General features: G+C 37.9%; 1 protein-coding gene across 4 annotated transcripts in view; it reads left to right on the plus strand.

Moving 5' to 3' along the window:
- The window catches only part of adk (adenosine kinase), a 135,924-nt gene extending 122,601 nt beyond the window's left edge, over positions 1 to 13,323 (plus strand). For all 4 annotated transcript variants that reach the window (XM_020711872.1, XM_011488215.3, XM_020711873.1 and 1 more), the window contains 3 exons: positions 1,293 to 1,407; positions 12,392 to 12,478; positions 12,649 to 13,323. In XM_020711872.1, the coding sequence (XP_020567531.1) occupies positions 1,293 to 1,407; positions 12,392 to 12,478; positions 12,649 to 12,773 (327 nt within the window). In that variant the 3' untranslated portion in view covers positions 12,774 to 13,323. The remainder of the gene's footprint in view (positions 1 to 1,292; positions 1,408 to 12,391; positions 12,479 to 12,648) is intronic.
- Positions 13,324 to 14,456: the final 1,133 nt, after the last annotated feature.

The raw sequence follows: 14,456 nt of genomic DNA on the forward strand, positions 1-14,456 counted from the left end.
CGGAGATTATCAGTTTCTCACTGGCTTCAACACAGAAACACAATTTAACACCCTTGTAAAGCTTTCATATTTCACGCCTTGTTGATTTATGTCTGATCAGTTGCCTCACGGTCGTAAATATTGCCATTTGGCTGTTGTAAACCAAATTGACCATATCATTTGTCAATCCAATTGTTTTGGGCTTGCTTCAAATCCAGTTTCCCTGCGCCGTTTTACCCCACAGGAAGTTTGCAGGTAAGTGTTTCTGACAGGCTAAGATGGTGTCTCGCGGTGCTCAACCGCCATGATGCTCAATCTGCCACCTCTGGCCCTCGAAACCTTTCAGCTTTCTAAACCTGAGTAGAGCGGCTTTTTTATGTCGGCGAACATAAAACCTGAGGGTGACAATGTGCCGAAGCCTTGTGTGGTTGTGCATTCAGTATCTGAAGGAGTGCTTGTGGTTACATCCAGTCGCAGTGACAAATTGCTCTTTTTTCACCATCACCTGCTAACAGCCTCTGTATTAACCTCACCATTAGCACTTACTTAGAGTGTTACACCCATTTTTCCTCAGCCCTGGGTCTCTCCGGACCTCTCAGGGCTGATTAAAGGACGTTTGGGAGGCATTTAGAGGTGTAAAAGCTCATTGGTTTGAGTGAGCCAGAGTGGTTGGGAGTATTGGGCCAGAGCCTATCTCTCTGATTACTCCCATAATCACAGTATTTGCTCACCATGAAGGTGCTCAAGTGTTAGCTTTGATACAGATGCTGGAGGCATCCACGATCCCTAATGCAAACTCCTCATAGTGCTGTTTTACAGGAAAAGCAGTGCACTCCACTGCAAGATGACAATAAAGACATTTTACCTGTTCATAGAACATCATGATGAGTTAATAATAAAGTAGCTCTGACAGGTGAGGTTTTTTTTATCCCTCTTATGATCAAAGGCAAGCACTCAGGAGAGCTCTGTCGTCTCCAGGCGAGAATATCCATTCTGTGCAGATGCTGAGGAGAGATGGCCTGTTCCAGTAAGGAGAATGATACAGCACAAGCACCACCTATCTCTTCAGCTTTATCACAAGTAGCTTTATCTAACAACAGCATATCTTTACACACTTCATTTTTCATCGAAGAAAGAGAATTGAAATTCTAATATTTTGCCAGCCCTTCCGCACTCCTGTTGATCCATTTTGGCCCGTTCCAGATTCCCTGTCTAGTTCCAACTGGGGGGAAAAATCGAACCTCCCAACCGCTTTTTGTGATGTTTTCATTGTGTCTTCACACCAACACCAACTGTGTTTTTTTTTTTTGCAGACGGATGACATTGCAGAGATCGCAAGGAAGACGCAAAACCTCCCCAAGGAGAACACAAGGAGGCAGCGGGTGGTGGTTTTCACCCAGGGCAAGGACGACACTGTTGCAACTGTTGGTATGGCTTTTCTCATTTTGGTTTCATTCTGATTATCTCCCCAACCCCTGGAAGCCACCCCTGCTTCTGGCCCCCTTTAGACATCTCCAACCTTCACTTAAACCTCATATCTGGTAACTGCAGAATGCAGTCTTGAATAGATCACTAGACCGAGAAGAGCAGAATGCTATCAGTAATTTCTTTGAAGTTAAGCTGCGATATTGACACCAGATGTTAAAAAAAAAATGCTTGCACTACATTCTGTTATTTTAGAGCATAAAAGAAGTGCGGGGGATGCAGAGAGCAGCCATTGATTTGTGAAGTACTTCTGAGTTTGACTTGGACAGACTCCAGACCGGTCCTCAGCAATATTTAATACTTAAGTCCCAACATCCTGACATCCTGCCTTCCTTGTTTTTTTTTTCTTTGCAAAACGCTGGCAGAGTGACCTTGGGGAGAAGTTGACAGAGCAGGCCCTCTCAAATCATCCCCATTTTCTTTGATCGGGGCGTTTTTGCGAGTGGGACATTAAAAGGCAGTGTCATCACAGCTGAGGAGGGGTTGAAGGTTTAAGCAGTGTGAGGGGAGACAATACGTCTCAGATTACTGCTGGGAGCCTTTGCCTTTGTTTGGGCCCACGGGGTGTCTCTCCTCATTGACTTTGCAGTTCAGCTCAGACGAGTGGAGCACAGGAAGAGATGGCCTCAGGTGAAGGCTCCAACATATCACTCATCAGTGGGAGCTGCGGGGAGGCTGTACAACAAGACTTTTAGTGCCACTGTCATCAGTTTCATACTGCTGACACCTTCCACTGATATTTAGCACAGTGTGTACTTTAAAACACCTAAAAAATATATTCTTTTGTTATCCTTTTATTAGCAAAAAGTTCAACGATAGTATTCATTTTTACAACAGTTGACCTATCATCACTTTGCTTGATTATTAACCGTTCACACCGCCCGCATCAACGGTCGTTCAAGCAACATCTTCCAATGAAAAGTCTATGTAAACAGACGTTTCGGGCTACGGGCTCACACATTGACACGTAGAGTCACACGTTTTTACAACGCCCATGACCATTGAATGGTCGTTGCAAGTTGACCTGATCTAATTTTGAACCAATCAGGGACTGAAGTGGGGTAGTGGCGTATGGATGGCGTCCTCTTTTAATTCACGGAAGTGCCAACTGTTTGAAAATAGATCAGTGTTCACTAGATATGTGAATATAGACCACAATTCATTGTATTTGAATGATTTTATTTATGTGAAAAATGTTATTTTATCTAAACTGTCTAAGTTTTCATCATTAGAACACATTCATAAATAGATTCATACATTTAAAATCCCATGGCGGACATGTACTAGTTAAACAGTAGAAAGAAGAAGCCCCTCCCTGCTTGTCCAGTGTGAGCATCATGGGCTAAACGCGCATTTTTGAACTTACTATAAACGTGGGTTTTGAACTTGTGTCAAATCTCCAGTGTTTACTTAGTTTTAGGAGTTGTTTGCTTTCAGTTTCCTTTTACGAGTTTTAAACTTTTGTCCATCTGGTTTTGTTATGCTTTAACTTCCAAACCATCACAGGAGGAATCTAACTTTCCTACTATAAATTTGCTGCATAACTTTTATTTAAGATTAATTATCATAGGAATAAAAAGGTCCCAAAAGCAAAAAGAGCTTTCACATTTGCCCAGTAATAGTCCCAGTGGATTTGTTTCCTCAAACCTGGATTTGGTTTGCTTTTACACACCACACTTTGAGATATTTTGGTTTTGACCAAACATCCTGGAAACGAGCCGCTTTACTGGATGGTCCATCTGCATTCACATTGTAGTGAAACACAGCAGGGATTAGGTCCAAGTGACGAGTTATCTGATTTTGTTCATATCAGGGTTCGGGTGAGCTTTTACACCAGCCACGTGGACTAAAACAAACTTTCAAACATTTGTCAGATACAATATATTTGATAATAGTGTCTGTTTTTACATTGCTCACATCTACCTTTGTGGCATAATTTCTTAGTGAAAGTGTTATTATAAGTTTTCTAGCTGTTACTTTGCTGGCATTATGCATTTGTCATTTCCTTTAATGAGTTACTGTAACCAAAAACAAGTTAACAAATTAGTGCTAATTATTAATTAAAGAAAATTATGTTTTACACATTATTTCAAAGGTGGAGCTTCCTGATAAATACCTACCTAAGCATTCCTGTGCACTTTTACCATCTTATGGAAGCAGGAATATTGATCATTTTTATTATAAAAGGAAGTCATATTTGATATAAACTACCACCTTTTTTTTTCTTTTACAGATTTCTAACTTATTTATTACCAACTTGTTTATTGAATGGATCAAACCCACAAAGGTAAACATGCGAAACATCTGAAAGATTTATCCGTGCGATACAATACAATTGATATTTCTGCAAACAGGTTTTATTATCTCCTTCATTTTTTAAAGCTTAGTTTGAAGACTTCAGAGGCATCACTGGATTGCTTTAATCACAGCTCTTTGAGATGTAACAGGGTTTTGCCGCTCTGCTTCCCCTTTAAGTCGATAAAGGACGACACAGAGATTTTGACCAATAAAAAACCATGTACCATAATTGAGCAAGTCCATTTCCAATATCTGTGATCAAAGTAGAACTCATAGAGGTGAATTTTCTCTCATGAGAGTTTGAAAAGAAATCTTTAAAGAAATGTCTGGCTGTTAAAAAGCCGGAGAATCCATCCATTGTGCTGGAGGTGATGGATAATTCCCGCCAGCTCCTCTCATTGCCCCTGCATGAAGGCACAGCCGTGCGCCACTGTGAACTTTATATGAAATACATAATGAATGTTGGCTGGATGAAAGACAATGTGTTTCAGATGTAATCTACAAAGGCAAACATGATAAATGTCATTAAGTGTGCCATCATTTCAGTGGAGCGGTTACAGTAGTTGTGAAGTGGTGCGTGTTTGCCTGTGAACATCGCTATTTATGCCAGCCAAATAAATGTCAATGTAAAAAGAGAATTAAAGATTTTCATTTCCCAGAGGCGCCACTCTAATAAACTTGATCTCTCATTTTGTTTGCAATTTGTCCTCCTGTCAGGATTTGATCATTTGCCAGCCTCTGTGTGTCATGTTAAACCATTTTATAGTGATTAAGGATGGAAGAACGCCTTCCCCAGTAGTATCATTCTCCAAAAAGAGATGTCACTTTCTTATTGTTCTTTTCGCTGCGGCTCATTTGGGGACTTTAGTCACACTGTCACTTCAAAGATGCCTTTTAAAAAGTGAGGAGCAGCCTTTTATTTAGCCACCTCTGACACCGCTGATCCTGGAACTTTTGCTTATACGCCCATTACAGCAGTAATTAAGATCACTGTGCCCCGAACCCTAACTGAGGAGATCTAATAAACGAACATTCACCAGAGGTTGCCGCTTAATTGCTGATAAGGGGCTTGATAAAGCTTGACTCAGCTCCTCTGAGAGTTTTAGTGCTCTCAAAGGGGCTAAGCAGACTGATCTCAACTTTGATGCTCATCTATATGTGTTAATCACATGAGACAAAGATGTTAATAGTGGATTTGAAGCAAAAGGGTGTTTACTTAAGGCTTTTATTTTGTTTAAGCAGGGAGGTTTTCACCTTACGTTGATATGATAATTAAACATAAAAAACGGTTATTTCAAGTATATACTCAACTAATGATCTGCCCTGCAGGTCTTTTTCATCCAGCTTTATTATTTACATACATCCGCTCGTCCTTTTTTTCAGAGTTGCGATGCTGGTTATGGTTAGGAAAGGGATTGAATGTCAGCTCACTTCAAGCCTGTCATGTTTGCCAAGAAAGCGGTAATGCAGCCTTCCTCTCTGAGGCTCGGATTCTGGCTGAGAGGACGGAGCGTTTTTCACATGAAGATGTTTGACTTTAACTCAAGCTCATGAATTTTAGGTCGATACTCAGCTGTGCCTGCAGTACTTGAATTTAAAGCAATGTTTTAATTGTTTCACTTGTGTAGATGATAAAGGGCAGCGGGACCAAAGTTAATTTTAATGATCGGCTAGCTTTCCAGCCTGCTTGTCAAAGGAAAAACACGGAGCGCTGGAAAATCCACAGCAAAGCTTGTAGTAATTAAAAAAAAAAAAACATGGCTTCTTATGATCAGCTTTCACTGAAGCTTAAGTTGTCTTAGTTCAGCAACAACTTTTTCTTTTTTTATGGAAGAGGTTTTTTTTTCCAGACACTGTTGGGCTTTGCGTTTTATAGTCAAAAAGAATAGCCAGTAATAAAGGTCTTGATACTCATTTCAAAGAGACGCCTGTTAGAAAGAACTTCTTTTAATGTCGACTATTCATGAGCTTTAACGAGGGAATTCTGTAGAGCGTATCAACAAAAGCCCACAATTGCACAGCACCACACTAGACGGAATTACTCAAATTCCTTTAAAAAAATGTTTTTTTTCCCCTCATTTGTGCATATTACCTGTTGAAGAAGAGCTTTAGAGCACTCCCACATCCCCGGCTCCATCCAGCCTGCTATTTCACCCTGGAAAGAAATTGAATCAGTAAAACATGTAGCAGAGTGTTATTGATTGAAAATAATGTTGCTGGTCTCATTAGGTGGAATTCAGGAAAGGGATCTTTTCAGATACACTGTGCAGGCCAGGAACAACAGTCTGGCAGTTTTGACCACTCCAGGTTCTTGCCATCTCCGTGAGAGTTTTTTTTTGCCAATAACAACTTAGTTAGAGTGGAAAACTGGGCTGGAGCTTGGGTTAACATGTCAGTCTGTTTGAATTATTTGCACCAGTGAGGTTGTCTGAGCTTTCCCTCCCAAGAGCAGGATATAGAGATTGGTCATGGGTGCAGAGAGGTATTTGGATTCCTCATGAGTCATGATTCACACCACAGCATGGAGCAGGAGTAATATCAGAGAGAAAGATTTCAGATAGCTACTCTATTCAGTTTCACTCACTTCTCATTTTTTCCTGCTATAATTATCCATAAAATGATTTTTAAAATATAATATATGAAATTGTGTACTTTATCAAAAATGTAAAGATGTCGTGACAACATTGATCGTCTCCATGCATCTGAACATCAGAAAAACATTTTTATTTTATATCTTTGAACACTTATATTGTTACAGACTGCAGATAAATTGATAAAATGCACCTCATTTTAAGATCCTTGAATCCTCTCTATCTATGAGAAAAAAGTTTCTTAAGTATAAAAAGGTTTTCCTGTTCAGTAATAACAGTACAAATTGAGCTTTTTATGGAACAATACTTTTGAAAATTTAAGTGATTTCATGGTAAACCAAGTTTCTGTTTGCAAGTCAGGTCTCAAGTCTTTAGCTGCAAACTCAGTTCATTTTATAGGTCTTAAAACAACAATTATTGCTTAAATTTTCTCACCTTTCTCTAATGCAACTTTAAAACAAGTGCAGACGCTTGATTGGCGGTTGATGTCACTAAATTTCTACAAATAGAACAGCAAAAACATCAGAGACTTTTTTTTTGTTTGATCTGACAGTGATGCGGTGAAAATGAGAGCAAACAAATGAACACTGTTCACGAGTCCCGAAGCTTAAGTCAGAGAAGATTAGAACGAGTTTGTGTTAAAGGTTACTTGGCGTCCTTTTCTAATAAGATCTGACTCCTTGTGCACTGCCCTGATCATTTGCTTTAGCCACAGCAGACATATTTACTCACACTTATCTCTGTTTGGTTTCCGAGATCTAATGAACGCCAGACTCTGCAGACGAACAAGTGCAGCGGCCTTTGAAGCATCCGGTTTTATAGCCGCAAAATGCAATGCATTAGCGCGACCACATCTAACGACTCGAGTTTCCTAAATGCAGAGCAACTGACAAAATGTAATTTATTATTAGCACACTTTTTATGTGCAGTTAATCATTTCAAGAGGGAAGAGGGTTTTCAAGCCTCATCTGTGGCATTAATTAAGCGGAGTCGTTATGCTGCTAATTAGCTGATCCTGAAAGGAATTTTTGTATTCTTTTTTTGATTTATTGTTATGTAGCTGTTTCTCTTTAAAGGAATTAGTGCTGTTGTAAAAACACAATACATATTTTAATCTGATCCATCGATCCACTCGACCTACTGCACATTCATTCTTTAAATTTTTGTTTGATACCACAAAAGGCAGAAAGCAGTTGGTGGATTATGATTATGATGTGAGGGGTTCAGCTCATACTCTGTCCTTCATCTATTTTATAAATAAATGAAATCAAAAATGCTACGGTGGAATTTCTTATATCTTCATATCAGTGAGCACCTACTGGGGCAGGGGGTCTCATTAAACAAATACTTTTTCCCAAGTTCTGCTTAAACTCTCAGCGTCTTTCCTCACTAAGAGGCATTCATCTTTTATCAACATCCGTCTCTTGTCTATTGCAGGTTTTTGAAGGCTTGCGTCGTCAGAGTTCTTAGAGTGTTTGAACACGTGTGTGTGTGTGGGGTTTACATTGTTCTGACACTCTTTGCTGATTCAGTGTCGCTCTAAACCGTAAGACTCTGTCATCTGATAAGCTGTCTGTTCCTCCTTTTAAACTGGGAAAGTCTTTGGAGATCACATGCTGCCATAATTCATCCAGGATCATCCATCAACAATGATTTGATGGTTCCCATTTGGTGTCTTCCGTTAGAAACTGAAACTACTCACACAAGCTGTGTTTACGGTCTTGATCATTACACTTAAAAGTCAATTATTTTGTTAACAAAGTGGAAAGTCTCTTTTTTACATTGCCAAAAGGTTCCTTTATATCAGGTTTGTACTATTTAATAAGACACTTCTCAAAGTATCAACTTTCTGGACATTATATGATATTTTAACAAAAAGTTCTCGTTTCATTGCATTTTTCTCCAACTTATTTATATCATTGTAATTGGAGATTTGGGAAAACTTTATTGGGTAGCATGTATATTGTTTACCCAAATGGTGCTGCAGCCAGTGACTCTGCCCCTCCCACATCCCAGACACAATAGACCGAAGACTTTTTTTTCCTGTATGCTCTTACAATTGCATTACAAAGAACATTACCTAACAAAAATGTTTGGGTGTGTAGAAGCCTATTAACACTCCCATTATTATTTTTTCTTAATTGTTTTTTAAATAAATTTATTGTACAGATAAGTTTACCAATAAAATTCTTCATTTAGTCATATTTTTTTTTCTTTTTAATACATAAACTGTCTTTTTTATTATAGTACAAACAATAAAGAGGACCCACACAAGTATAATGCTTTCATTAGAATTTTGTTGTGTTTTGTAAAAAACGATCATTTAACGATGTTCCTTGGATCTTAATACTGTCAAGGAGTCCAATAGTTTTCTTCTTTTTTTTCTCCTATAATTTAAATTTTATACAACAAAATGTACTTCATGAAGACTCGGCTATGTTCCATACAGACAAAGTTTAATTGACTGATTTATTATTACTCTGCAAAAACGCAATTCACATTAAATGACAGTTAACTTTGGTCACTGAACTTTGGTGGCTTGCTGTGTCAATATCTAAAGATAACAAAGACTTCACAAAATAATTCACAGGAAAATTTAACAATGGTCAGTGAAAGTAGTCAATTTAATGCTGCTGTGTATCAAAGATTAAAGGTGGCATAAATGCATGCCAGTGTGTACCAACACGGGAGCAATATTCACAATACACTGAATCCAAACCATTGAACTAAAATGTCTGAAAAGGAAACATCCCATTCTATAGATGTAACTAACCAGCTCTGTAAAGCTGCCCTCCCTGATTGCTTAGTTAATGTCACAGTTTTAGATTTCTGGGGATTTTGGTTATATTTGTAACCATCTAGTTTCCCAAACACTAAATGTTCAGCTAAATCCAAGCAAAACACAAAAAATCAAGAGGGAAACAGATTTATTGGGTGGATTTCTTTTCTTTTAACTTTCCATTTTTTTGTATCATCCAATGTAAAAAGTCAATGAAACGGTGATCTCAGGGTTCTCAACTATCATACACTAATCACAAGTCTCGGATCGTTCTTTTTCTTCTTTTCTTACACAAGACATGGTTTCTCATGAAGCAAATAATCAGATTTACTAGAGATGAGGTCATGGTGCTAAAACAGAAGACTGGCACTCATTGTGCTGCCAGCTTGGCATTTCTTTATTTATTTGCCTACCCACCCTTGCCACCCGCTGACACTTGTGGCAAGCTTAGAGGCTTGTTTTTTTGTTTTGTTTTTACAGTTTGAGACAAAGGTTGTAACATTCCGTCACTTGTAACACTGATCAAAAAAGCCCATCCACAGAGGCACAACCTGGCCAAAATCCTCATTTGAACCTTACTTAATAGACTTCTGAGAGCAAAAACCTCCTACACACTTACAACAAAGAAATTAATCTTAAATCCTGGGTAAGAAGTAATACCATTGACCGTTTGGAATGTGGATGCCTTCACTATTGAGATGTGGTTGTGGAACCCCATTCTTTATTCTTATAAAAGCAATCAGTTTGGATAAAATGACAGCAGTTTCAGAAAGGAAAGTTGTCTTAATATCTTTAAAAAGCTATTTTAAACTTGTTCTGATCGTACACAAAAATGAGAGCAGCTGTAGTAATAACCTGGCTTTATTATACAATAATTTAATTATAGGCAAAGAATGGACAGAGAGATACTTGTCAATGTTGCACGTACCTCTCTGCGTACAAAGGTGCACATAGAACTGGCTGATCTGCTCACCGAGGCTGTCGTGGATCCAGTGCTTGCGATAGCCAGGAATGGAACAACTTCCACTTTTCTTAAAAAGTTTAAATGCTACTCAATAGATGAATTTCAGGGTGGATTTAGAGTGGACACATTTGGTTTGCTTTAAGTGAACCAGAGTTTGTTTATCCCAATGATCTGAAACACATTTTCTAAGTCCAGGACCAGAAACTACTCTTGGACCCATCTTTCGAAGTGGTCTCAGTTCATTTCCAATCCTACCGAGCTTCGGTTCGCTCTGAGATTCCTTAGTCTGACTACAATCCGTCCTCTGAGTGGAACAACTGAACCAAAACCACCATCGTAGCCGACATAAACAGAGTAGGAACTCATCTGTTGCTTCAGCAACAGATCAAGGACAAATGTCAAGCAACGTTTCTCTTGTTATCAAAAGGAAAAAAAGAGTTCAACTTTTTATTCATTATAACTTTTTTTTAACACTGCTGAAAACGCTTATTACATGCTTTTCTGTAGCGTTATGCGGGACACCCACGGCGCTGCTATGATGTCACCCTAAAAGCTACATGGTAGTTTCCTTAACAGAATTCTTTTAAAAACAATGCCATGACAACACAACAATGAGACACAGCAACACATAAAAATATGGTCAGATGAATACAGCCTTAATTAAACAACTTTTATTGCTTTTTCCTGTTTTCCCGACAATCTATATGTCATAAACACCTATCAGCGTACCTTCATACGTCTCCTCATCACTGCAGATGCTAGCATCCTCTGAGTTAAAGCACACACAGTACGTCTCCTTGCCAGCAACCGCTTTGCAGCACGCCTAAGCAGTACCAAAGTAACAAGTAAAAAGGGTTGTTCCCGACGTTCAAGACTGGTAATCAAAATATAGTTTTAATAAGTTAACTGTCCCATTAAGGACTGTAAAGCGCAGCACGCCTGTCTTTATTTTGTCGTTTTGACCAGCCCTCCTTGTCCTTACCAATGACTAAAGAGATCTTTAGTCATGTGGTTTTGTTTATAACCTTTTGTCCGTAACAGAACAGTCCGCTGAATACAGACCAAACACAAGATTCGGGACTTGATTCAGAACAAATTGAGCAGACTTGACCCGTAACAAAGGATTTTCACAGTCTGAATAGACCCTAAATGAAACAAAAAAAAAGTCCATTGCTTATACAATCAATACAATGATCGCTTTCTGCCATTTTTTGTGTAGAAAAAAAAATTTGGTTAAATACAATACAATAAAAATAATAAATAGCCTTCATGAGACACATCTGGTTTTTCTTCCAAATGTTTTCAGTATCTGGCTTTTAACTTTGAAAGGACTCAAACTGAAAATACCATAACTGAAATTTAGAAAAATAAATCCAAAAACTACAAGACATTTTTCACATGAAACATCAGAAAATCAAAAAACTAAATTGACAGAATTTGACTAGTTTTAAATCCTAAAGACCGTAAACAATTGAATCGGTTGGTTCAAAAAGGGCCCAAGTCCAAGAGTTTTTGTTTTTCCAGGAAATTATTTTACCGTAATTGCAAAGCTTAAAGGGAGGCTACACCAAATGATTAATACTTTACCCTGATTTAGCACCAGTTCATAGCTTACAATTGCTATTATATGAAGCACCTCACTTTTATAATTTCAGAGAACTAGCAAACTAAAGTCTCTGGACTTGGGCCCTTCTTGAATTAAACAGGGGCGCTGCCATATTGGATAACTAGTACTGCCATCTATGGAATAAAGCAAAACCCATGCAAAAGAGGCCCAAGTGCAGGATTTTTGCACTTAATGCATTTTAAATGTCTGGCATAGTCAATACATTACAACAGACTTTTTTTGCACACAATTAGAAACTCTTCCCTTGAAGACCATAGAGCATATAAAGTCTCTATTTTGAAACATTGTGGACTTGGGCCTCTTTTGAACAAACCGATTGAATTGGGCAAAACTATTGCAATATAGGCAGCAGGCATAAGTGACCTGCTTGTTTTAGGGTTGAAAAGACGTTTCTTTAATCATGTGCAACAATATATGAAAAGAATTTTGCTTCCCTGCCTGTTATTTTAAGAAAATATATGATTTCCCTCCAAAAAACACAATAACAAACCTTTTTTGTTTGAATGGCGTATTAATGTCAAAGACACAATGTTTAAATGTTGAATATGAATTTTATATTTATATTTATTTATATGAATATATATAATGTAAAAATCACACAAATATCTTTCCAAACACTGTGAAAAATGATAAAATCAAGAAAATAACAGTCTTTCTATTGTCCACAGATGACCAAGTGACCATGTTTCCTGTTGTGGACATTGACCAGAATGACATTGTGGACACTAATGGAGCTGGAGACGCCTTTGTTGGAGGTACGGAGGGATGTCTCACCACATGTTTCTGTGTACTTTCCCACTTGATCTGTACAAACCAGCCCAATATATATTGTGACAATGCTTCTAGGTTGAATAAGATAACTTTTAATGACTGTATAAGTTTAAGGTGTTTGTTCCAGACTTCCCATTTTCTTCTGTCTACCCAGGATTCCTGTCTGCACTGGTCCAAGAGCAGCCGCTAGAGGAGTGCATCAGGGCGGGTCACTACGCGGCAAACGTCATAATCAAGAGGGTTGGATGCACCTTCCCAGAAAAGCCAAACTTTCACTAATGTATCAAATCTCCTGTCCTTTACCCAAGATGTTTTTTGTACATATATATTATTCTGAATTTTATGTACATTTTTGAATTTAGAGTCACTGAGCAAAGAGCAACCTATTGCAACACATTTCTGAATTCTTTTAGAATCTAAATTAGACCACCTGCCACCCTGATGAGGTGATGGAAAATAGTTACTCGCAGGTTGAAACTGATGATGTTTTTTTTTTCACTCTGAAAGGTTTTAAGGGTTGTATGTCTTGTGCTTTATTTGGAAAATAAATTAAAAACGTTTCACCATGTTAAGAGATTAATAATCCAGTGTATTGGCTTCAAGATACTCAAGTTTTGTTAGATTTTTGGCTTTAAAACATCAATAATTTGGTATAATTTGAGTTGTATTTTTCAGAACTCAAAATAGGTTCTTTTTTTTATATTTTTTAGATTAGAAATAATTTTGTCTCATTACCCACCACCTAATACAAATGTTTGTATGACTCGTCTTGAGTAAAAAGAAAACACATTTTTATCCTAATTTCATTAAACATCTAATCTCCGGTTTATCTCTTTTTGAAATTTGAAGGTTGTCTATCATGGACAAAGTGTCCTGCTTCTGTCCAAGTCCCTCCCCCCTTCCATGTTCTTATTGGACTCGTGGAGTTGTGGCGGCGCTGCAGGGCTGCGGGATCATTTTTCCCCAGTTTAAAGGATTAGTGATTGGTCTTCGTCACAACCATTAAAGGGACCCGAAAATTAGGCTGATCCTTTGCAACCCAGCTGTGCTGTCGCTGGGGGTTGGAGACGAGGCATCAGAGGGAGGCCCCTTTCCCTCCTCCAGTTCCACTCGCGTTGTCCAGTGTCTCAAGGGTTATGTTAGAAGTAAATCAGCTCTCGTCTGTTTTACGAAGAACTGTGATGTAAAAAAAAAAAAGTTTTATCTTTTTTCTTTTTATTTTTATTGTAAAAAGGAATAACACTCCTCCAAATCTATTTTACTCTGAAAAAGGCAAAGTTTATGCATATATGCTAAGAAGGACCGTTTAAGTAAAAACATTGACCATCCAAAAATGTTATTCCCGACTTTTAAGATGCTTTTTTTTTTGGTTGCGTTTTATTTTTCTTTTTTTTTTGCAAAGAGGTTCACACAGATGCGCTTTGAAAAGGACCACATTTCTGATTGGGCAGGATCACACTCCATGGCAGCTGGTTCATTTGCTTCTCAAGATGACAGATGGCAAAACACAAAAAAGGAGAGCCATGATTAAGTAATGAGAATGAATGCCATAATAGGGAAACTTCTTCCTCTCACATTCCCCAATAAACTTTTATTTATTATTTGCCCAGTTAATGCAAAAAACAACAAAAACAAAAAAAACAAAAGAAAAACAAACATGATATCAACAATAATGTGTGTTGTTATCTGTTCATTTGTGTTTTTGACTAATATGGATATTAACTTAACTTACCTATGATTGAAATTTCATCATATTGCTAAAAGAAACTTTTAAGAACTCATCAACTGAGAATAGGATTTTTTAGGTGAATTTATGACTATTTTTATTTATCATATAGACAAAAAAACTAGTAAACTGGGGCTTTGGCCAGTGTTTTGCCCCGCAGATGGGCAGCAGTGTTTGTGAACACCAGTGTGGCAGTTGGCAGGGATTGAATTTGGGGGATGGGCAGATTGCTATGG

The sequence above is a fragment of the Oryzias latipes genome, chromosome 19, assembly GCF_002234675.1.
Source record: "Oryzias latipes chromosome 19, ASM223467v1".
In the NCBI taxonomy this organism is placed as follows: domain Eukaryota; kingdom Metazoa; phylum Chordata; class Actinopteri; order Beloniformes; family Adrianichthyidae; genus Oryzias; species Oryzias latipes.